Raw genomic sequence first — 25207 nt, 5'->3', positions numbered from 1 at the left:
GCGTTAGCCAAGACTTAGATTGAATTTTTGCTGCTTAGTAAGGGGGATAGGGCTTTGTGTAAGGACTGTAAAGTCATTTTGAGTGAGAATCTTTCGATCCAGCATAGGCGTCTGGTGATGAACTTGGTTATCAAGAAGGGTAAGAAGAGGAGGGCCGGGGAGGGTCGACCTAGAATTAAGTGGGGTGACTTGACGCCAGTTAGTACACTGGAGATAGGGGAGAAGATGGCGGGAATGGGGGTGTGAGAGTATAGGGGGACGTGGATGGTATGTGTTATAAGGCTGCTAGTTGCATCAAGGAGACTGCTTGAGAGGTGTTGGGTGTTTTGAGGGGCAGGGCAGGATAACATCGGGGGGACTGGTGGTGGAATGAAGAAGTTAAGAAAGTGGAGATTAAGAAGGGGTGTATGTTAAGTTGATTGAGAGTAAAGATGAAGAGGAGAAACGGGTGAATAGGGAGGAATACAAATTAGCTAGGAAGGGGGTTAAGGTAGCAGTTACGGCTGCTAAGACAACAACGTTTGAGAGCTTGTATGTGGGGTTAGAGGAGAGAGGCGGGGAAAAGAGGTTGTATAGGATTGCTAAGGCTAGGGAGCGGAAGGTTAATGACCTCGATCAAGTGAAGTGCATTAAGGGGGAGGATGGCAGAGTATTGGTGGAGGATGTCCACATTAAGAGAAGATGGCAGGCGTATTTTCATAGACTTTTGAGCGATCAGAGGGACAGAGACATTGAGTTAGGGGAGTTGGAGCACTCAGAGGAGGTCAGAGAGGCTATTCGCAGGATGCGGAAGGGTAGGGCGATGGGGCCTGACGAGATTCCGGTGGATTTTTGGAAGTATACTGGTGGGGCAGGTTTAAGGTGGTTGACTGAGTTGCTTAACGACATTTTTCAGGACTGTGAAAATGCCTGAGGCCTGGTGATGGAGTGCGATGATTCTTTTATATAAGAACAAGGGTGACATTTAGAGTTGCAACAACTACAGGGGTATTAAGTTGTTGAGTCATACTATGAAGATTTGAGAGAGGGTGGTCGAACGGAGGTTGAGGAGGATCGTGTCTATTTTGGAGAATCAGTTTGGATTTATGTTCGGTCGCTCGACGACAGAGGCGATTCAGTTGGTGAGGAGATGCTCAGAGTCCATTTGGCCATGTTGTATGGAGTGGAGTGTTGGCCAGTCAAGAACTCCACATTCAAAAATTGAAGGTGGCGGAAATAAGAATGTTGCGTTGGATGTATGGACTTACTAGAAGGGATAGAGTTAGGAATGAGACTATCCGGGAGAAGGTGGGAGTGGCTTCGGTGGAGGACAAGATGCGAGAAGTGAGGCTGAGATGGTTTGAGCATGTGATGAGGAGGGGCACAGATGCCCCAGTTCGTAGGTGTGAGAGACTAGCTTTGGATGGTTTAAGGAGGGGTAGAGGTAGGCCAAAGAAATACCGGAGGGAGGTAATTAGACGTGACATGGAGCAGTTACAACTTACTGAGGACATGACTCTAGATAGGAAGGTATGGAAGTCGCAGATTAGGCTAGAAGGCTAGTGTGAGTGGGTGAGCCGTAGCAGGTAGGGAGGAGAGCTTTGGTGTAGCCGGGCGAGTAATCCTAGGACTGTATTCATAGGTAGGAGCTGCTAGTTAGGAGAGTTTGGGTGTGGGGGGTGTCTTTAGTTTGTGAGTGTTTAATATTACTGTATGGGTGTCCTATTTCTTATTTTTGTTATTCCATCCATCCTATTTCATGTTTCATTACGATTTTGTTTACTATTCTTTGTCTTGAGCTGGGGGTCTATCGGAAACAGCCTCTCTACTTCTTCGGAAGTAGCGGTATGGACTGTGTACATTTTACCTTCCCCAGACCCCACTTTGTGGAAATACACTGGGTTTGTTGTTGTTGTTGTATTAGCGATATTCTTTGCGTATTCTCCTGGAGAGGGGGTGGGGGGTGGGGGGTGGGGGTGGAGGTAGGTGCGTGGATGTTGATATAAACAGGATATTTTGTTTCCAGTCAACCAACTAATGGTCAATGTGAGGCTAGTGTGACACATCTTATCTGCATGTGGAGGCTAATACAATGTTTCCTAAAGGCTTAAGCTACCAGGCCACCCTTAGTCCCGTGTTTGACATTTATATTCTTCTTCTTCCTCTTGATCCATTTACATATTATTTCTTCATCATGAGGATCTGTCTTTATAGTCATCTGGTTCCTTCTGAAATTTTTGGTTTTTATATTTCATGTCATATTTCCTCCACTGCTGATGTACTTCATTAGCTCCTCTGAGATTGCTGAAGAATGTATACTCTAGATATTTCTACCACGTGGCATTTCTGTAATGTGAGGATTCATCATAAGAGCACAATGGAAGAAACAATATGTATAGGCAATACATATTACTTGAGAATGTTGTAGACATTAGCACTTTTAGGGTTGGATTTGTGCTTTCTAGGAGTGGCTTAACTTTTCACTGATTTATGTGTTTAGAAAAACATACAATCTAAATCTAGTACTTCTAAGTTAAATTTTTTTATGGTTGCATAATATTGGCGTGAGATAAGTTAAATAGAGTAACATAGTCAGTGAGGATTCATATAGACGACCCCAACTTGTTTCGGACTGAGGTGTTGTGTCCTTTTTGCATTATTTATTGTCCTTCCAAATTGGGTGTCAATTCTGGTCTTCCGAGGCATTCTATGAGGAACTTGTGCTGCATCACCATCTCTAATATCTCATTATTGTAAGTTTTTTTGCAATCTCAAAAGATGCTTTTACAATTGAAAACGTGTAGCAGGTATCTAGAGTCCCTAAGTGACAGAATGGGGTACAACTCACCTGTTACGGGGACTTGAGCAATTTATAGAAGACATTTTGAGCATTTCTTTGGGAATTTGAAGGACCCCAACCAAAAATGTTCTAAGATTACGGCCCCCCAAAAATATTCCTCTTACTTTATTTTTCTTTGGATGGCAAACTAATGCATGGTGTTAGAGTGTCCCACATTTGTTGAGGGAATGTGTTGTCATGGCAGCGGAGTCCATTTTCTTGTCATGATATCAGAGGTACACCCATCCTTGTTATTGATTCCGAATGTTGGGCGCCCGTTGTTGTTTTACTATGCTTCAAATGTTCAACCCTGGATGTGTGTAGAGGTGGTAGAGCCAAGAATGTCCTCCTCTAGTGGAGGTAATGGGTTTGTTATCTCCTAGTATGGTTCCGGGCAATTCTTACCTCATGATCGCGTTTGAAGTTGAGTTAGGCTCAACGTCTGTTTCTTTAACACATAGTTTGTCTCACGTGCCTAAGAACATTAAATTCTTCTTAACGTCTTGATCAATGGTATTCTAGTCGAGCTCACATCTTTGCTTTCTGCAAAAGGTTTTACAATTCAGGAAATTTTCCGTCCAAGGACAGTTTCCTTTGAAGGATTATACACGGTCAACTTATATGTTTTTGCGTGAATCAATGCTAGATAACAGCTTACAAGTAATTGTTAGTTCTTGCAATAATTTCAAGTAAGTCAAGTTTATGCAATATAGTTGTTACAATTTGCTGCAGAAAGCATATTTTAGATTTAGGACAAGGAGAATAAAGCAAAAGAAGAAGGCTGGTGTTGATCCAATCAGTACTGCTTTTGATCAGATGAAGGTTTGCACTTTTATTATTCTTTAACCATGACAATGCCTTGGTATTACTTTTGGTGATCAATCTTCTTTTTCTCTGTTTCCCAGAGGGTGAAAAATCCCCCTATTCGTTTGAAGGACTTTGCAAGCATTGAATCTATGAGAGAAGAAATTAATGAGGTCGTGGCGTTTCTGCAAAACCCTCGGGCTTTTCAAGAAATGGGAGCTCGTGCCCCTCGGGTATGTTACTGCAAGTTGTGTTTGAGAATTTCTTAGTTTATGATGGTGGTGAATTTGCTTTCTTCCAAGAGGCTTGCTTCCTTACTAGTGCATTTATGTGTTGATCTTTGTGACTATACAAAGGCCCTTCAAATATGTACCTACTACTTGACAGTTATACATGCATAGACTAATATATTATGGTCCTTCGCTTTCCTATGAAGAATTCAGTCATATGGTTGCTTAAATATCTTATGCAGAGCTAAGTCCAATAAACGATAAACCCTTGAGAAAGAATGATGTTGAGAAGAAACTATTTCTGGTGATGTTTAAAATGAAGGTTATGGCTCCCTCAACAATAATCATAATTTCTCTGGTCTTACAAGAAGGATTCTTGCTGTATGTTGAAGTCAATTTGTGTATTCAGTTAAGTTCACTGGCTTTTCCATGTGCAGAGCCAAAGTCGCTGTGCTAGCTTGACATCAAGTTAGCTGCAAATTGTTCTAGATCTCCGATATATCACCTTTAGACTCCAATTGATCCTATTAATTCCTCTAGTATTGCGTTAGTTTTATCTATAGGTGAGCTTTATTTCTGATACTGGTGCAACTAGATTCAGCATCTGTCTAATTGTGAGGAGAGTATAACCACACCAACTTGGAAAGGCTTAATTAACTACATATAGTCATAATGCACTATATCCGCAGTCATGTCCCATGTTAAAAACCTTCCATGAAATCAGTATAAGCAAACATTTTTGGTACCATAATGAGCATTCTTTGAAATCTATGGCCAATCTACTGTACAATGAACAATGGTTTTTCTAAAGGTTACCACCGTTACACCATATAACGTCGTGGAATGTGTTGATATAATTACCTGCACATCATCCCTATCAAAAAAAAAACCAGCGTTGTTTGTGTGCGCGCGGGTGAGTAAAGGTGCATATCCACAACATATTAGAGCTAAAATGATGCTTTATGCGTGCACTAAGTTCTATTCATGTGTGATATGACAGGGAGTTCTTATTGTGGGGGAGAGAGGAACTGGAAAAACAACCCTAGCTCTGGCAATTGCAGCAGAAGCTAAGGTGCCACTTGTTGAAGTTAAAGCCCAGCAGTTAGAGGCTGGTTTGTGGGTCGGCCAAAGTGCATCAAATGTTAGAGAGCTGTTTCAAACAGCACGTGATCTGGTCAGTCTGGTTTCTTTGCGTATTGTATTGCCACTCCAACTCCCAATACCTGGTAGTGGTGTCCATCTGCATCTTCTTGTCATTATAACCTGAGATCGAAAGTAAAAAAGAAGAAAAGGGTCTTGCTGGAATTGGCTGCTGATTTTTTTTTTAGGATAAGGTAAATGGTATTATTAACAGTGAGAAGAAAAATTCCTGCATACAAGAGGTATACCAAAAGTAGAGAAACTACATCAAAACATGATTCCCTACAGAATGCATACAATCCTCTATATACTTAGGAATATTCAAGGTGCACCAAAAAGCAATTAGGGAGAGTAGGCTATTCCTTAAATGTGCAAAATCATATGCGATCCCCTCAAAAGCTCTCCTATTTCTTTCTCTCCATACGATCCACATGAGGGCTAATGGAGCAAACTTCCATGTGTTTTCTCTTCTACGTGGCTACATCTACGTCTTCCGACCCAACTGTGCAGCACATCTGTAACAGTCAGGGGCGGATCCACGGGGCTGGGTGGGGGTTCCCGGGAACCCAATATCATTCGTGCAGATATAGTGTTTATACCGAGAAATATAGTAAATATATAAGAATTATGAGCTGGGAACCCATAAACAGTGTTGTTGGTCTAGTGGAGTAGAGGGACTTCTAAAAGTTTTATTGACCTCCTGGTTGTGGGTTCAAATCCCCTTAGTTACTATTTGGTTTTATTTTTGTCTAATGTGGGAAACCCACAAACTTTAAATCCTGGACTAACAGTACTTGGCATCACCCATTGCACACCAAAATATTTCAAGACCACCCTCAACAAGCTTGATGCCACTTCACAATGCACCAAGAGGTGATCAACTTCTTCACCCGTACGCTTGCACATCTAACACCAACACAAGTGATACTTCTCTTCCTCAAATTCTCGGCAGTCAGAATCGCTCCCCTTGCTGCTAGCCATTTAAAGAAACACACCTTTCTAGGCATCCTGATAATGGATAAAGACATTATTGTCTTTGCAGGCACTGATAACAGTTGATTGGTTTGTTTGCGTGTTAAGAATTCCATATCGGAAAGGGTATGGGCTATTGGTCTCCTTATATGGACTTGCGCATCCTCCTCTCATAAGCTAGCGTTGGGGGTTGAGTTAGGACCAAGATTCATTTCTTCACATTGTATTAGAGCCAGACTTACCCCAATTCCTTGATCACTGATGTTGGGCCACGTATTATATTGTACACGCTCCAGTTAATGAGGTATAGGCGTGCAGGGGAGTGTTAAGAATCCCACATTGGAAAAGGGATGGACATTTGGTCTCCTTTTATGGACTTGGGCAATCCTCCCCTCAGAAGCTAGTTTTTGGGGTTGAGTTAGGACCAAGACTCATTTCTTCACAGTCTGCATTTTTTTGTGGGAAGGAAACCAGTAAAACATGCTTATCTTGAACTGCAACTCATAATTAATGTTATGCAAGACTGGTAATGAGAAATTTTGCAAAAGCTTACCTGTAAAACTTTTTTGTGGCTTAATGTTATGATCTTTCTTGACTGACTAACAAATAATTTGAGAAGTCAACCATACTGGAGGAATAATATAGAGTATGATGTTAAGGAACACATCTGGTGCATTTTTCAGAGCTGTTATTCTGCAGTGATATCTGCTTACTCATTATACCTGTTCAGGCTCCTGTAATCATATTTGTGGAGGATTTTGATCTCTTTGCTGGAGTCAGAGGGAAGTTTATCCACACCAAAAAGCAGGATCATGAGGCCTTCATCAATCAACTTTTGGTGGAACTTGACGGGTAAGTGTGTTCTCATGATTTTTAACAAAATTTAGATATTGCAGCAACAGAAAAACATCATCTTGATGTAAATCATTCATCAGGCAAATATGCCTCGTATAGCTATTTTTGAGTTACCAAACTCATCTTCTATAGTAGTTATGTCTGTTTTTGATGTGGAAAAGGAGAAGGTAGGCTGATATGAGGGTCCGGAGCTTTGATTCAGTGGTAATGACACAATATTGGATGTTTGGATAGAGCGCATGTTATCTTGACATAGAGCCCAATATTTAAGTGGGAGCAGGGTAGAGGGGGAGCCATACTTCCTCGAGTTTCGAACTTGTGGGTCAACTAATGTTGGCTAGTTGTTCACATGGGATTTATATGTTGTCAAAAGAAAAAAAGGGTTGATATGGTTTACTAGCTGTTAATTTTGTATAAAGTACCCATATTGATTTTGTAATTATTCTAGATTTTCAACTCTATCTTCTTTTACATTGTTGAGTTGTGTCTACCATCTCATATAAAAGCCTAAAATATTAAAATATTAAAATATTTAATTTGCTTATATTACGGTTAGCATATAGTTTTTCATGTTCTATAGAGGATAGGACCTCTTTTATTGAGAACCATATTTTGGTGTAGCTTCTCTCCTGTTGGCGCATATGTTTACGCGGTTTCCCCCAAATGTTAATAAAATAATTTACCTTATCAAAAAAAAGCATATAGTTTTTCAATTGCGAACCTAATTTTTTATTTTAAGCCAAGAACATAGGAATGTTAATATTTGGTGTAGCTTCTCTCTTGTTAGCGCATATGTTTACGCGGTTTCCCCCAATGTTAATAAAATAATTTACCTAATTAAAAAAAAGCATATAGTTTTTCAATTGCGAACCATATTTTAGTGCACCGGGCTGCCCTTTTTTTTTAACATAGGAATATTTTCTTGATGGATGGTGGTGGGACTTGAAGGTAGGACCTCTGTCACTTTGATATCATATTGAGTTGTGTCTACCATCTTGTCTAAAGGCTTAAGCTTGTAAAAGAAGGAAGAAGGCAAGTTAGATCTTATACGTTTGCAACATACATCTACTATGAGGTATGTCCATTCTCTCAGGTAGATATCATTGCCAGTTTCATGCCAAAAAGTTGGATGGACGATGGAGTTCAAATTTTGTGCTTTAGGTAAACAATCTAAAATGACAAACAAAACAATGCCTATAAGAGTAATATTAGTACTTATTTAGCTATAGGAAATTCTCCATTGGATTTCCTTTAAAACGAATTGTAACAATTAGTAACTGTTCTAATTCTTAAAAACATAAAAAAATGTTCTTCCATTGGTAACTACTCCTATTAAGACATAATCTTCTGTCTTCTTTTTTTTCCATCACCATCCTGCTTTTATGTCTTATTTCTTTGTGCTGGTGAAATGCATTCTCCATCACTGTTAGATGTATTTATGGAGTTTATACCTCTGTTTGAGTCTCACATGGGTTAATAGTATTGTCTGTAGTCCCTCAGCTCATGAACTAATTTTTGGGTTGTGTGGGCTCAAGGTTCATTTTCTTAATATGTTATTAGAGCTATACCTATCTCTAATGTTGGGTTACTAGATGCCACAATATTGCAGTCTATGCTCCTAATGTTCAATCCTGTGTATGTGTGGGTGGTAGGGTTAAGAGTCCCACAATGGTTGAGGTTGTTGGATTTAAGGCGTAATACATAGATAGTCACCTTAACTTGACCTCAAATGGCAAGTAAATACTCTCAACTTTTAGAATGCATATCTAGACACCTCAACTTGGTTTAAGTTGGCTCTGTAAACATGCCTGAGTTGCCATGTAACTCACGCTAAATGCCATGTAGGGTGGGTGTGTTTATGAGTCCAACTTAAACCAATGTGCATCCTCAAAGTTTGTGTGTTTACTTGCAAGTTGAGGCAAAGTTAAGATTTCTATCTATGTGTTATGCCTTGTAGTTTCTTTACATAATTTGGGACAATTTTCACCATACGAGCTAGCTTTTAGTGTTGAGTTAGACCAAAATGTTATTTTATTGAACCTTCCATGTTGATAAATTGATAGTAGAAATTTTATTTTCTTTGCAGAATGTTAGAATATGAGTAGGAATAGGAATAACATATAGATTCTACTTGGAAAATGATTGTAGTATGGTGTCTTATTAGGAAAATGATTGGAATGTCTAGTTTATAAATAGAAAATAGAGTCTCAATGTAATAATGTAGTTACTCTTATGTTTCTCATTTGATATCCGAGCTTCTACGATCTTGGTAAAGGATCAAAAAGCTTTTGCTGCCGATGGGCAGTTATAATTAATATATGCCGCCTTCTGGCTAATGATTATGTTAGCAAAAGGTTGGTCACCGTGTATCATTCTGGTGACTATTTTCTAATATCTGATTTGCGTAGACCGTGCATCTCCCTGGACTACTCACATTTAATTTGCATATCTTTTCGGAGTACTTTCTCATATCTGAGTTGCATAGCATTGTGCGTCTTTTCGGTGACTCCTTAGATCTAATTTGCGTAGTTCCGTGCGCTTATTCGGTGACTCCTCAAATCTGATTTGTGTAGGATCGTGCCATCATTCCAACCCTACCCATATAATTTCTCTTTTTCAGTAGGATCGTACCATTATTCTGGCCCTACCCAAATAATTTCTCTTTTTCAGTAGGGCTGTGCTGTCATTTCGACCCTACCCATATAATTTCTCTTTATCAAGTCGTGCCGTCATTTCGACCCTATCCATATAATTTCTCTTTGTCAGTGGGGTTGTGCTGTCATTCCGACCCTACCCGTATAATTTCTCTTTTTTAGTAGGGTCATGCCATCATTCCGACCCTACCCATATAAGTTCTCTTTTCTAGTAGGGTTGTGCCATCATTCTGACCTTACCCATATAATTTCTTCTGAGACTGTGACCACTTTTCGACCATCAAATCTAATAATCCAGTGCGAGCATGTTCCAACCAGTTTTCTGGTGACTTTCCTGTTCAAGATCTACTTATCTCTAGATTTCAAGACGATCCATATATTTTATATCAGTTTTCGGAATTTTTCTAGCAATAGATCGACTTTCTGGCAACATTTACTACTTTCCCGACCAATTTTTTAGGTTGTTCCTTTTCAACTGAGGTTTCCTAGACGTCCAGAGCAGTCCTTACCAGTTCTCTTGCACATATCTTCACCAAGTCCCTCACTGATCCCTGTATTAATTACATCCATAACAAGCTTAGTACATGTGCCTTCTATGCACCAGCTTGAGGGGGAGTGGTAGAATATGAGTAGGAATAGTAATAAGTAATAGCATATAGATTTCTACTTGGAAAAGAATTGTAATGTAGTGTCCTATTAGGAAAAGGACTGGAATGTAGTGTCTATAAATAGAGTCTCAATGTAACAATGTAGTTACAACAATTCAATAATATTTTTCTCTTATATTTCTCACATAGAATATTCAAAAATGGGGATGGGTAGAAGAGAATATACAAGTGGGAATTTGGTGGAACAAGTGGAGTATTTGAAGTCCACTCCTTAGGTTGAGGGAGTAAGTTAGAGAAAGAGAAAGTTAAAAGAAATTAGCCTAGCCTTCATTGGGGAAAGTTTGTCGGCCCAATTAAAAATCTTTTTTTCCTTTCTCTATTAGGGATTGCTTTTTAGTTTGTGGGCCCAATTGAAAATTGTTTTCCTTTCTTAAACTCTTCGACTTTTGCTTGCAGCAAGGCATAATTTAGGTCTTTGAAAGTGTACTATCTGAATCATTACTTCTAAATGGATGGAGTTCTTTGGGTATTCAAATATCAATCTTTCCTGAAGATGGAAGGTTAACGTAGTTTATATTTTGGAAAATCAGGCTAATCTATACTCATATTAGTAAATTCATGGCTTGGTTCTCAGAGGATCTATAGTTTGGTGAAAACCTATTCAGGTGATGCAAAACTGCACGCCTGCAAGTGGTGTCACTATGATTTAAGGAGTGACAATTTGCTTATTCCAGCATGAAATTAACTTGTCGCACTTGATTTTTCTTGGGACAAATAAATTTTGATTTCCCCTTTTGTTGTAGTACTCCTCCATCCCAATTTATGTTCCATACTTTCCTTTTTAGTTTGTTTCAAAACTAGTGCCATTCTTCCTTATTTAGAAACAAGTTAACTGTAAACTTCTCATTTCGTTCTCAATGAGAAGATGTATAATAACATAAGTACCTATGGTTTGTTTAGACCAGAAATGTCAAAAGTCTTCCTCTCTTTCTTAAGCTCAATGCGCAGTCAAAACACTCTAAATTGGGACAAGGGGTAATAGCGTTTAGATAATATATCCAAAACATTTATGTTGCAAGCAAGGGCATCAGTTTTGTGCTGGATCTTGTTCTTCTAAAGGATTCTCACATATTATAAACTGTAACTAGGACATACTTCGGGTCATTGTTACTTGTAATTGGTCAAAGTATAATCTAAGTTGACTGAAGTAAATTGCATCTTCATGTTTAGATTCTTGCTGTTCTCTCATACCATCTTATGTTGCAGGTTTGAGAAACAGGATGGGGTCGTCTTGATGGCTACTACTAGAAATCTCAAGCAAATCGATGAGGCCTTGCAGCGTCCTGGTCGGATGGATAGGATTTTCCGTCTTCAACGGCCTACTCAGGCAGAAAGAGAAAAGATTCTTAGGATTGCTGCAAAAGGAACTATGGATGAAGAGCTTATAGACTTTGTAGATTGGAGAAAGGTGCGCTTATTTGGTCTCTCATCTGCGGCTCAACTCTTCTTGAGCTCACCAGTTATCATCTTTGTCAGAGGATCATATAGGCCCTTCAACTTTATTGAACTGCAGAGAAGCTCAGGCTACTTAACTTTGAAAGCAGCTCTTAGGCAGCACCTTTCTAATTTGAGAAGTTTCTTGATCATATGGGGATAGAGAATCAACCTAGATCATGCATGGGCATGCCTAATTTCTCATGTATACTAAGTTCTCTTGACTCCTGATAACCTGAATTAGAAATGATTTAAGATTTTGTGGAAGTGTGTCAATAACAACACTTTAAACCTATATTGGTAGTTCTTCGTGATTTTTTATTGCATATTAGTAAAATTAGGTCTTAGGCTTAACTCACACCCCAAGGGAGGAGAATTGCCCAAGTCTTATAAGGAGACTACCGATCTTATTAACCACCTATGTGGGACTTTTTCATTCTTCAACATCCCATCTCATGCCCAAGACTGGACATCTGGTGCATGGGCAATTTTTAATTTGGGGGCCCAACATTGGGTGACATGGGTCCCAACTCTGATACCATGTGAAGAAATGGATCTTGGGCCTAATGCAACCTCAAAAGCTAGCTTTTGGGGTTGTGTTAGGCCCAATCCTGGGCGTGCGGGGGAGTCTTGCGAGTCCCACATTGGAAAAGGGATGGACAATTGATCTCCGTATATGGACTTGGGCAATCCTCCTCTCATGAGTTAGCTTTTGGGGTTGAGTTAGGCCCAAGATCCATTTCTTTACAATATTACAGGGTCACAAGTTAGTGTTACTTTGCAAATCTTGTGTTGATTATGCTTTGCTTTCTTTTTCTGTTCTCAATTGGTTTAGAAGTGATTGTTGTTATATGTTAAATGCAGCAAGAAGAGCTTTGTCAAATTTAGTACTGATCTTTTTTAAAACTGCTACTTTTGCCTAACAGGTTGCAGAGAAAACAGCTCTTTTGCGTCTAAGTGAACTAAAACTTGTGCCAGTGGCCTTGGAAGGTAGTGCCTTTAGAAGCAAATTCTTGGACATAGATGAGCTTATGACCTACTGCAGCTGGTTTGCGGTAATTACTGTCAATGCTAAAATACTACACTATCAGCATGTACTCAAGCTCCTTTCAGATAATTAAGCTATCATTTGAATGTGGAAAGATCCAGAAGAAGAGAGAATATAATTTTCCATTTTGAGGAAGTAAATATACTTTAACATGAAATAAAAACAGCACGTAGTGAAAGAACTTTCTAATATGAAACAGCTAACAGTATCATGAAATAAGCTGTGAGAGTATGTCGCGTATGGTAGTTACATCATGAATTGGATTGCTGGAATTATGCAAATATTTCATTCGATTGGACTCTGGAACAAAATGCATTGACTTATTGTTTGTCCAAGTCTAACCGGTAAAAAGAGAATAAACTTGTCAAACTATGAGCATCTGATTTCTATCCTAATAACATGAAATACATAGTTTAGAGGACCAATATATCCGAGGCTGTACAGAGACACATTATGCTTTGATTTCTTGCTTGAAAAAGTAATGGCTCCCATCTTGCTTCAGGGTGTATCTCGCGTAGGTTGCAGTTGCCTATCATTTCCAACTCACGACATTATGTGTACTCTTGAATAATTTTGACTGGCTAAAGTTACAAATGTTGCAGCTATTGGACTGATTTATGGAAATATGCAATCTATCCTAATTTAATTTTTTTGATAATCATGACATTCAGGATATTGGTATGGAGAAAACTTTAAAAAGCAATCTCTGAAAGGATGTATATCAACTTCGTCTCCTTATAATAACACATTTTATCAGACAAGCCTCACCTTTTGTTTTAATGTGCACTCCCCATAATGTGTGGTGCTTTCTTCATCTATACTGTTATCCGTTGTTCACTTTCATGAATAACTCAGCTCTTTGCATATACTCCGAAGAATGCTGCAAATATAGGGGGGCTTGAACTTCTTGTCGACACATTAGTAATTATTCTAAAAGCGTGGAGAGTAATTGGGATTTTTTCATCTTGAAATGAATATCTGATGGTGTCTATAAAGGTTGTGTTAGTAACATTCTCACTTATCCAAGCTATAAAGCCTGTCACTAGAATTGGCTCCAGGTGCCTAGAAGTTTCATGACATTATGTTACAAGCTGTAAGCTCATACTTAAAGGGGAAGAAGAGAAGATTCTATTCGTGAGTCTACCAAGAGAAATAGAAAAGGGAGAAAGTGAGATGGCCATGCATCTCGTTGCTCTTTCCTATACTGAACTAGTTGTAGATTCTGAGAATTTTAAGAACATGATTAAAGGGCACATCCATGACATCATCATTCTAGTGATGATACACATTTAAGTCCTGAACTTCATGGGAACAAATTTCTTAAAAATGCATCTCTTTTCTAAACAATTCCCCGATCTCTTAACACCAATCTTATGATGATGAAATCAAGACACTGACACATTGAGATATTTGCAAAGGATTTGAAGCTGAACTTGATATACCATGTTCAACTACCTTGGGCTGATTTTCAATACATTTGTTTTTCGATTGCTACGTATATACTCCATAACATTTCTCAATGTTTATACTTCACTGTTGAGTTTCTCTGCGTACAAAAAGAACTAGCCATTTTTCTCAACTGGATAATTGGTTTGCTGTTCTGCAGACATTCAGCAGCCTTGTCCCAAACTGGTTAAGGAAGACCAAAGCTGTAAAGCAATTTAGCAGGATGCTGGTGAATCATCTTGGGTTGACATTAACGAAAGAGGATTTAGAAAATGTTGTTGATCTAATGGAGCCTTATGGTCAAATAAGCAGTGGAATTGAATTGCTAAATCCTCCTCTTGATGTAAGCATTCCCATTTTTGTTTTCCTTTGTCAGTATGCATTATTTGACGAATGATTAGACGTCCAGTATGCTACTGTATTTAGACATCCAGTATGCTACTGTATTTAGACATCCAGTATGCTACTGTATTTCCTTGACCCCACCTAGTAGTAAAGCTATACTTATGCTTCCTGTATATTGCCTTTTGGTTTATATGTAATAGCAGTTTTTAGATCATATATTTTTTGTTCGAGTGATAGTTGTTCCTCTTCCTGTTCCTCTTGTGGTGGGGCCCTTCCACGAACCCTGCACATACCGGGAGCTTTATTGCACCGGGCTGCCCTTTTTTTGGTAGTTGTTCCTCTTGATGTATTAGGAAATGAAACAAAAATGAAACCTTTCCCTTGATCATAACAGCACAGCTTTTTCTGTCAATTATCTTTTTGTCTTTTCTAAATCATTAGGGCATTTCACCTGGAACTATTTTTGTAGGGTTCCCAGTTTCCTTCTAATCATGTAAGCTGATGATTAGAATGTAACAAGTGGAGAAGCCTCTAACAACGAGCATATGCATAAATTGTAGTGAATCGTCTGTACAGGTCTGCAGTATAATGGGAAAGTAATAAAAATTAGAACAAACAAGGAAAGGTAGAGCAAATTTTGAAAGGTGGAAAGAAAAGTCTTACACTTGCTCCCTAGTTCCCATGTGGACATGTGGGGCCATTTCCCCAATGCTGCCCCCTTGGTCCACTCCCATCACTTTCCAACAAGATCTGCTGTTTTGCTGCAGCCAGCACTCTCCGAAAAGCGATTCAACTGAGTTTCCTATGCTGGTACATGTGGCTTTGAGAACGCTCCACCCTTATATTACTAGATTGTCAATTTTCTGCACTTTATGATGCACATGATCTTGTTTTATTGATCTGTGAACATCAAAAGATGCTCTTTTAACAGGTGATTTAATCGAAGCTTGATAAAAGCTAGTCCTTGTTGATGAATTCCGTAGACACTTGGCAGGGGATACTACTGAATAGAAAAACTTAGAAAGATTTGAGAAATGATCTTAGCCTTCTGAGTCGATCACCTTGAAAGCAACCAAATGGTTCCTTGTTGAACTGCACTTTCACACTTGGATTATGTCAATCCTTTTAGATTAATCAGCCTCAACACTGCTTACCAATATACTCTATCTGTTAATTTTCAACAGCATCACACAAAAAGTGACGTTTCATATTTGAGGAGGTGAGCCATTGCTAACCTTGTCCATATTCTGGTTGGAGCCCCTTCAGATATACACTCTCTTCTGCTTTATCCAGCAGTCTGCCTCCCATCATAGAGGGAGGCATAAATGAGAGTGGGTCATGACTACTAAAACCCTAGAGCTTTCAAAGATATCTAGTAGACTATTTAAGAGGATTGAGAATCTGACAATAGATATGCAGTACTAATCCAGCTTCTCCATTTTTCGTGGAGCCCATCTTTTCATTAATGAACTCAATTTGTGTGATCATACCTTTTTTCCAAGTCCAGCCAGCATAATAGTTCCGGCACTTCCATTCAATTCTCTCGAATCAGTCAGTTCATTAGCAATTAAAACTACATCAACAATTTGCTTCTCATCAGTAAAAGCATTTCAAGCGCCCGGGAGTTAAAAGTGCATTCTTCAGACTCATTGTTAGTAGTTCAGCAACTTTGTTAACTATTGGAAAAAAAGATTAACCATCTCTAGAATTTCTAAAGCAGAGTTTAGCTAATAGTTTCTTAAAACTGTCTATACTGAAAACATCACTATTGTCTCTTCATGTGTGACACAACATGGATTGACTGTTCATTTGATTTTTATTTTCAGTGGACGATGGAAACAAAGTTTCCACATGCTGTTTGGGCTGCAGGTCGGAGTTTAATAGCTCTTCTTCTACCAAGCTTTGATATTGTGGATAATTTGTGGCTCGAGCCCTTCTCTTGGGAGGTACTATATTCTGTTTTTCATTGTAGTCTGGTTGTTTTGATAAGTGTGATTATAGTTATACTTTATTTTTTCTCTTAAAAGAGAAAGCAGGAGAAACTAATGAGCCAATGTTATTCTATGAGAGAACTGAGAAGTGATTGTTTTACAAAGTAGGAGTCACACTAAGGCGGTGCTCTTCTTATCAAGAGTCAAATGTATGAATCTGAATACACATCTAAATATTAAGATGTTTTTTAGATTATAATTGAGACTGTCGCCTCAATATTAAATGTTTATAATTTATTTTTATTAAAAAGTTAAGAAATATAAATTTCAAATAAAATAATTTTGATGTTATATCTACAAAATATTATGTTTTAAGGTGGTTGTTGTTGTTGGTACTAATTGTCCAGCAGGACTGCTAGTGTTGTGGTGGAGGTGGTTGTGTTGTTAGAGGAGGTTGCTGGTAGTTGCTAACGGTGATGGTGAAGTTGGTGGTGGTAGTTTGATTATGAGGTGGTTGATGGTAGTGGTGGTGACTGACAGTGGTGTAGACCAGGCTTGTGGTGATTACGAACATAATGGTGGTGAAAGGCATTTTTGGAGAACTCCTTAACTGAATAACCTCTTAATAATACTAAGACCATGTTCAGGATCTGAATGATTTAGATCTACTTAAGACCCATTAAGTGTTTAAATTTAAATTAAAAAAAGGACATAATAGTTTGAGGTCTGAACTATTCAGATTGAGACCTTTATTAAGTGTAAACAAATGGGGCTTAAGTGTCACAAAAGGAGAATGAGTTATCAATCAGCAGTTGATTATTGTTAACGGCAAATATAGGGGTTTTCAATTTTTGTCACTTTTATTGTGGCCAACCTTTTATTGTTTATTCTAAAGAGCTTTACATTTGGACCGTAACGGAGATTATAGATTAATTGGGGGACCCTATTAACTTGTTTACCTACTCTTCTGTCCCAATTTACGTGAAGGCATTCGGAGTACGATGGCCAGAACACTTGACTATGAATTCGAGTATAGATTCTTCAAATGTTTTACAATAAAAATTATATATTTGAAAACTACACGACAAGTGCTACAAGTCAATATAGCTAATGATTCAGAATATTTGAAAAACGTTTGAGAAAATGGTAGTCAAAGAAAAGAGTGTTTTGACTTGCAAATAGTAACACCTTCACATGAAATGGGACAGAGAGAGAGTCAATTATCAATACCTGGTGATTCTAGTGATAAGAAAAATATCATTTATGCATATAATAGTTACTGCAATATTGATTCATTGCCTGAAGATGATTTATTTCATCAGAATTATTGCATTAGAAGTAGTGCTCAGTAAGAATAACAGTATGTTCAATTGTTTGGTATGTGTTCTTTGCTTTTTTGTATACTTACTGTATATAGACGTTTTCTTCTCCTAGCTTTAGTAAAATTATTTACTTTATGTATAAAAAAAAAGAGTACATTCATTCTGTGAGAAATATAAGAGAAAAATATTATTGAATTGTTGTAACTACATTATTACATTGAGGCCCTATTTATAGACAGTACATTCCAATCTTTTTCCTAATAGGACACTACATTACAATCCTTTTCCAAGTAGGATTTTATATGCTATTCCTATTCCTACTCATATTCTAACACTCCCTCTCAACCTGGTGCATAGAAGACATATGTATCAAGCTTGTTATGGATGTAACTAATATGAGAATTGGTGAGGGACTTGGTGAAGATATCTGCAAGAAAACTGATAAGGACTGCTTTGGACGTTTGGGAGACCTCAATTGAAACGGAACAAACTGAAAAAATGATCCAAAAAGTAGTAAATATTGTCGTAAAGTCTATGTGTCGCTGGAAAATTGCCGAAAACTGGTATAAAATATACGGGTCATCTCGAAATCAAGAAACGAGTAGATCTTGAACATGAAAGTCACCGGAAACTTAGCCGAAACACGCTCACACGCCGGATTATTAGATTTGATGGCTGAAAAGTGACTACAATTTGAGGAAAAAAAAAGTATATGGGTAGGGTCGGAATGATGACACGATCCTACTGAAAAAAAGAAATATGTGTAGGGTCGGAATGATGGCACAACCCTATTGAGAAATAGAAATTATATGGGTAGGGTAGGAATGACGGCACGATCCTACTGGAAAAGAAATTATATGGGCAGGGTCGGAATGATGGCACACCCTACTGAAAAAGAGAAATTATATGGGTAGGGTCGGAATGATGGCACGACCCCACATAAATTAGATCTGAGGAGTCACTGGAAAGACGTACGGAACTACATAAATTAGATCTGAGGAGTCACCAGAAAGATGCATGGCGCTATGCAACTCAGATATGACAAAGTAGTCTGAAAAGATGCACAGTGCTATGCAAATCAGATATGAGAAAATAGTCACCGAAAAGAAGCACGGTGCTAAGAAAAAATAGATATGAAAAAGTAGTCACCGGACAGATGCATGGTGCTATGCAAAGATATGAGAAATTAGGGGAAAGAAGTGTGGTGGCCTAACTTTTGCTAACATGATCATTGGCTGGACGGGTGGCATATATGGATTATAGCCACCCGCCTACAGCGGAAACTCTTTGATTCTTTACCAAGATCGTGGAAGCTTTGATACCATGTGAGAAATATAAGAGAAAATATTATTGAATTGTTGTAACTACATTATTACATTGAGGCCCTATTTGTAGACAATACATTCCAATCCTTTTTCTAATAGGACACTACATTACAATCCTTTTCCAAGTAGGATTTTATATGCTATTCCTATTTCTAAAGTAGATTTTATATTCTATTCCTATTCCTACTCATATTCTAACACATTCATTCACCATTCAATACCTACACCCCTAGGTGCCATATAACTTGTAGAGCATTTTATTCTCTTAACTTCAGCCTCCTAAAACAGAAGGAAAAGAGAAGAAATTTTCTACCTTTCTCTACATTTTTCTTATTTTATATTTTATTTTTATTTTTATTTCGCCTTCACATCAAGAAACAATCCTTGAGCCTTTTAGTTGGGTGAGTATGTTGTTATGTTGTGCTTTTCTTTAAGGTACATAATACTCCCTATGCCCCATTTTATGTCACACACTTTCCTTTTATTACTCCGTCCGTTTCAATTTATGTGACACTTTCCTTATGAGTCCGTTTCAAGAAAAATAGCTTATTTCTATATTGGGAAACAATTTAACTTTTAACTTTTCATTTTACCATTTTTACCCATTTTACCTGTAAGAAGCAGCTTTGTAGAGTGAGAGTTGTGATAAATTAATAAAGTAAAAAGGATGAATGTAAATTGTGAATGCAGCATTGTGTACGCTCTTTTTACCCTTGTCAGAGAGCATATTTAGTACTGAAACCCTCAGCGGGGGTTTGATTTATTGGCATCATCCTCCTGCAGCTTTTCAAGTAACAAATTTCCTCTTCTGCCCCTGTGGTTTGATCAATCTGCCATAAGGTTTGGTGAGTTGTAAGTTTACACTCCCACCAACTCCTTAGGGATTTTACCCTATATTGATATCTCGTAAGTGTGCATACAACTAACATTCATACCTAAATCCATGTAATATTGCCTCATTAGATGTGTGCTTGGTGTGTCCTGGAAGATGTTGACTTTTACAAAGTTCCTGCTGATTTCAGGGAATTGGGTGTACAAAGATCACGAAGGCTAAAAATGAAGGTTCTATCAGTGGGAATGTTGAATCAAGATCATATCTGGAAAAGAGACTAGTTTTTTGCTTTGGTTCTTATATTGCGGCCCAGCTATTGCTTCCATTTGGGGAAGAAAATATTCTTTCTTCTTCAGAGCTAAAGCAGGCTGAGGAGGTTCTAGTAGACTCTTCTGGCCCTCTTGAACTTTAATTCTCTCATGTGCGCTGCTGTGGATACTGGGACCTAATAATTCACACTATTTTGCAACAGATAGCTACAAGGATGGTGATTCAATATGGTTGGGGCCCTGATGATAGTCCTACAATTTACCATCATGGCAATTCGGTATTTACCTTTATTTTCCCATCTGTATTATTTCATTCAAATTTATTTGCCTTTTGTATCTTCACTATAGCTTCGTGAACCATTTCTCTTTCCCAAGGCATATTAATGAAATTTTACAAGTCACCTTGTGAACTACATCAAGTTGTTTGCTATGATGACCTTGACTGCAAACAGTTAGGGTGGAACCAAACTAGAAAATCATTCACCTCGATGTTAATGAGTGAACCAGTCTCTGCCATGAAAGTCTCTTGCCTATAAGATTTGCACATGGAAATGGGAACCCAAATGTTGCTGTTTCACACTATCTTATAGATATGTGTGCTTGAACAAATATTTGTCAGACATAAAGTAACTGACTGCAGTGTATATCTTGGTGTGCGACTAATTCGCTTTTTTCCGTTGAAATATTCTTGTCTTATCGTCTTCTTTTGTTGCTTCCCTGAATAGGTCGCGACTTTGAGTATGGGAAACCATTTTGAATATGAGATGGCTGCTAAAGTGGAAAAGGTATGAAGTTGCCTATTGAGTAATACTCCCTGGTCCTTTTGATTGATGATATGAAACATTATTTTCTTGTTATATGAGAATTCTATGTACAAAATTTTCTTGCTTAAATGAAACTGTGGGCCACAAATTGTACTTAATCATTGTAATAAGTCAAAATATCCAGAGTAAGGTTGTTGAAGCACTGTCCTTTTGGCTTCTTCTTATAGCTTCCACTATCTGGCTTGATTTTAGCTAAACTGTACATATAGTAGTAGTCTTAGTGTGCTTGGGTGGGTTATCAGGAGGGTTTCTTAACATGTTTGATAAAAAATAAGAGAATTGTTTTGGAGAATGTGTGAAAACAAAGGTTAAGTTCAGTTAGTGGGTTGAGAACCTGAGGTCTCAGGTTCAAATCTCAGTAGAGACAAAAAACACTAGGTGATGCTTCCCATCCGTCCTAGCCTTGGTGGACAGAGTTACCTGGTATATGTTGCTGGTGGGAGGTGGCAGATATCCCGTGGATTTAGTCGAGGTCCTCGAAAGCTGGCCCAGACACCGACACCATGGTTATAAAAAAAGAGGTTAAGTTCAGTTATTTTGGCTAAATGTGTATGTAGGACAGTCATGTCACATTATTGTATTTGTGTATTTATCTAGGTAAAAGTGTAACCCAGTACACTCATGCCTGTTGTATGTAGCAAGCTTGTTGCTTATGTACATGATCTGGCGACTTATAAGTGACTTGTCAAATGCTTTTGTCAGTTGCAGTTGGTTATTTGATTTTACAATTGTATCTTGTACAATGTTGCCCTAAGATGCATTAAATGGAGAATTATGTTTATTGAGGATTCATATAGCTGATCCTTGCTTGTTTAGAATTGAGGCTTGGTTGTTGTGGGTGCTCATTTTGCTTTCCAAACCTAGGGCCAATGTTTTATTTTCTCTAACAAAACGATAATTGATTTTAATATGTTTGGTTCCATCAATACATCTTTATATTGCATTCATCGCAACGTGAAGTGCAGCTTGATTATCACTAAGAACTGCCATGGTATTTCGTGGATAACTACTCTTCCTAATGGTTGAATCCATAGGGGGATTACTAGGTTTATGGCTATGTTAGGCATGCTCAAGCTACTAGGGTCTACAACCATAGAGACAAGAGTGAAAATACAGTCCTAGTGTAAGTGTGTTTATTTATTAAATACTAAGTTTATGTATTTACATTGTTGTCCGTAGCAGTTTCAGAATGGATTTTTGTGCTATTTATATTATATTAGAAAGAAGGATAGCGTTCGATGGTTTCGTCAACTGAGAAATCACGTCATAAAAGCGAGAGATTTCATTTGTGTGTAGAGCAAGAGCCTTTTTCCGAACTTAAAAGCAGGTCTAGAATCGATGAACAAGGGCATCAATTTAAAATCAGGAGACTTCCATAAGAGGATAAGCAATTGAACATCAATCTTTTCTTATTTGACTTCCATTAGAGGCTACACAATTGAGCAGGAATCTTTTCTCATTTTCCTCGAATCTTCTCTTCAATATCCTTAGTTCGTTTAATTAAGTGATCTTGAATACCTCGTCTTCTAGTGTTACTCCAGAAGCACCAAAGTTTAACATTAACTCCTTTATGCTCCCAGGCACATTTCCCCAAAACACACTCTCTCCTACTTCCTAGAGGAGGGGGGAGTCCTCTTTCCGGCAGATCCCTGCTGGAATCTTCAATTTCTTTTTCCTTTTCCTTCATAACCTGAGTTATCACCTTATGTGACAACTTTACCTTTCTTTCTTCACATAGCTAGCCATTTTCATATTACAATGGGAGAGAACAGAATTTACTTCAATGCGGATTCAAGTCTTTCGATATCACAAGATGGAACTCTGAGAACTTAGTATGGTTCGAATGGGTAGAAAGAAGCTGTAAAATGATGAGGAGATCGTCCATTAGCTGCAAAACAATGGAATGGATATGTGTCAACATGAGAGAAGCCTCCAGCGATCAAAAGAATACGGTCAGAAGATGGAAGATGACGGAGAGAGGAGCTGAGCATTTTGCACAAGGAAATACGAGCATGGGAGATTTATAAGCATCTTGACTATTAACAATGGGGGGAAATCTGTCCTTATCATAACAGAGTTAGCCAAGAGTGCTGGATGGCTTGACATTGCATTTAAGACAAGAGAATTTCATTAAATGTCCTAAAAGATTGGAAGAGACAGTCCCTCCAAAACCCACAAATGCCAACTACCCATATGCGAGAGCCGTACGGGAGAGTAAATGCCAGTCCAACAAACTCCATGATGCAGAGATTACATACAAGGAGGGTAACATAGAGATTGTGAGTCAGGATGATAGCAAAGATAATGGGCTATTAAGATGTTTGATAGGACAACTGGAAGGAGCGAAAAAGGAAAAACCATCTTTGACAGAGATAGGAAGATGGTCATCTCTGCTCTGGAAAAAGGCTTTTGGGGTAAATATTTAAGAGATGTATGACGATAAGTTTCTATTTGAATTTCCCAACAGGCACATGGCTGAACAAACATTACAACAACAACAACAACAAACCCAGTATATTCCCACATAGTGGGGTCTGGGGAGGGTAGAATGTACGCAGTCCATACCACTACATCCGAAGAAGTAGAGAGGTTGTTTTCGATAGACCCCCGGCTCAAGAAAAGGACCGAGACCGTGTTCAAATATCGCAAGCATACAACATGATAAAATAACAACGATACAACAACCTCAAATAAGTACATGAACCAACAAAAGGCACCCCCTCCCCCCAACCCTAGCCCTACCAACCAAGCTACACGAAACTCTCCTAACTCCAGCCTATGACTTAACCACACCCCTTAGCTCTCTACCCTGATACTCTTCCTCCAAACCTTCCTATCAAGGGTCATGTCCTCAGTGAGCCGTAATTGCTCCATGTCACGTCTAATTACTTCTGTCCAGTATTTCTTCGGTCTACTCCTACTCCGCTTGAAACCATCCAAGGCCAACCTCTCACACCTACGAACTGGAGCATCCGTGCCCCTTTTCATCACATGCCCAAACCATCTCAACCTCTTTTCCTGAATTTTATCCTCCACCGATGCCACTCCTACCTTGTTCCGAATAGCCTCATTCCTAACCCTGTCAGCCCTCGTGATACCGCACATCCAATGCAACATCCTCATTTCCGCCACCTTTAACTTCTGAACGTGAGAGTTCTTAACCGGCCAGCACTCCGCGCCATACAACATAGCCGGCCGGACTGCAACTCTGTAGAATTTGCCTTTCAGTTTGGGAGGCACCTTCTTATCGCAAAGGATTCCCGAGGTGACCCGCCATTTCAACCAACCTGCCCCAATACGGTGAGAGACATCCTCGTCAATCTCTCCATTCCCCTGAATCATAGAACAAGGTACTTAAAACTCTCTCTCTTACACACCACCTGAGACTCCAACTTCACTACCACCTCGTAACTTCACTACCACCTCGTTCTCTTGCCTCGTGTCACTAAACTTACACTCTAAGTACTCCGTCTTTGTCCTACTTAACCTAAAACCTTTAGTTTCCAGGGTTTGTCTCCAAACCTCCAACTTATCATTAACACCTCGACGCAACTCATCAATCAAGACTACATCATTTGCAAAAAGCATACACCATGGCACCTCACCTTGAATTCTCCTTGTTAACACATCCATAACCACGGCGAATAAAAACGGATTAAGAGTCGATCCCTGGTGCAATCCAGTCAGGACCGAAAAATAGTCAGAATCCTCTCCCACAGTCCTTACCCGAGTCTTCGCCCCTTCGTACATGTCCCTAATCGAACGAATGTACGCCATAGAGACCCCCCTCACTTCCAAGCATCTCCAAAGAACCTCCCTAGAGAATTTGTCATATGCCTTTTCCAAGTCAATAAACACCATGTGAAGATCCTTCTTCCTCTCTCTATACTGCTCAACCAGTCTCTGCACTAGGTGAATTTCCTCAGTTGTCTAGCGACCAGGCATAAAACCAAACTGATTCTCCAAAATAGATACTATCCTCCTCAACCTCCGCTCCATCACCCGCTTTCAAATCTTCATCGTGTGACTCAACAACTTAATACCTCGGTAGTTGTTGCAACTCTGAATATCACCCTTATTCTTATAAAGAGGAATCATCGTGCTCCATCGCCACGCCTCGGGCATCTTAGCTGACTTAAAAATGTTGTTGAATAAGTCGGTCAACCACCTCAACCCCGTCCCACTAGCAAACTTCCAAAAATCCACCGGAATCTTATCGGGCCCCATCGCCCTGCCTCTTCGCATCTTGCGAATAGCCTCACTAACCTCCTCCACCTTAAAACGCGGACA

At 38.8% G+C, this 25207-nt stretch overlaps 1 protein-coding gene across 4 annotated transcripts in view; it reads left to right on the top strand.

Moving 5' to 3' along the window:
* The window catches only part of LOC107858443 (probable inactive ATP-dependent zinc metalloprotease FTSHI 5, chloroplastic), a 44541-nt gene that overhangs the window by 9023 nt on the left and 10311 nt on the right, over positions 1–25207 (top strand). For 2 of the 4 annotated variants that reach the window (XM_016703103.2, XM_016703102.2), the window contains exons 6-16: positions 3551–3640; positions 3724–3855; positions 4853–5026; positions 6695–6816; positions 11348–11549; positions 12502–12630; positions 14230–14412; positions 16241–16360; positions 20015–20200; positions 20297–20371; positions 20819–20878. In XM_016703103.2, coding sequence (XP_016558589.1) covers positions 3551–3640; positions 3724–3855; positions 4853–5026; positions 6695–6816; positions 11348–11549; positions 12502–12630; positions 14230–14412; positions 16241–16360; positions 20015–20200; positions 20297–20371; positions 20819–20878 — 1473 coding nt within the window. The remainder of the gene's footprint in view (positions 1–3550; positions 3641–3723; positions 3856–4852; positions 5027–6694; positions 6817–11347; positions 11550–12501; positions 12631–14229; positions 14413–16240; positions 16361–20014; positions 20201–20296; positions 20372–20818; positions 20879–25207) is intronic. The other 2 variants (XM_047405078.1, XM_016703104.2) reach the window with 1 other exon arrangement.

Source organism: Capsicum annuum, chromosome 2 (genome assembly GCF_002878395.1).
Source record: "Capsicum annuum cultivar UCD-10X-F1 chromosome 2, UCD10Xv1.1, whole genome shotgun sequence".
In the NCBI taxonomy this organism is placed as follows: Eukaryota; Viridiplantae; Streptophyta; class Magnoliopsida; order Solanales; family Solanaceae; genus Capsicum; species Capsicum annuum.
This window is presented reverse-complemented; position numbering and strand designations above follow the sequence as displayed.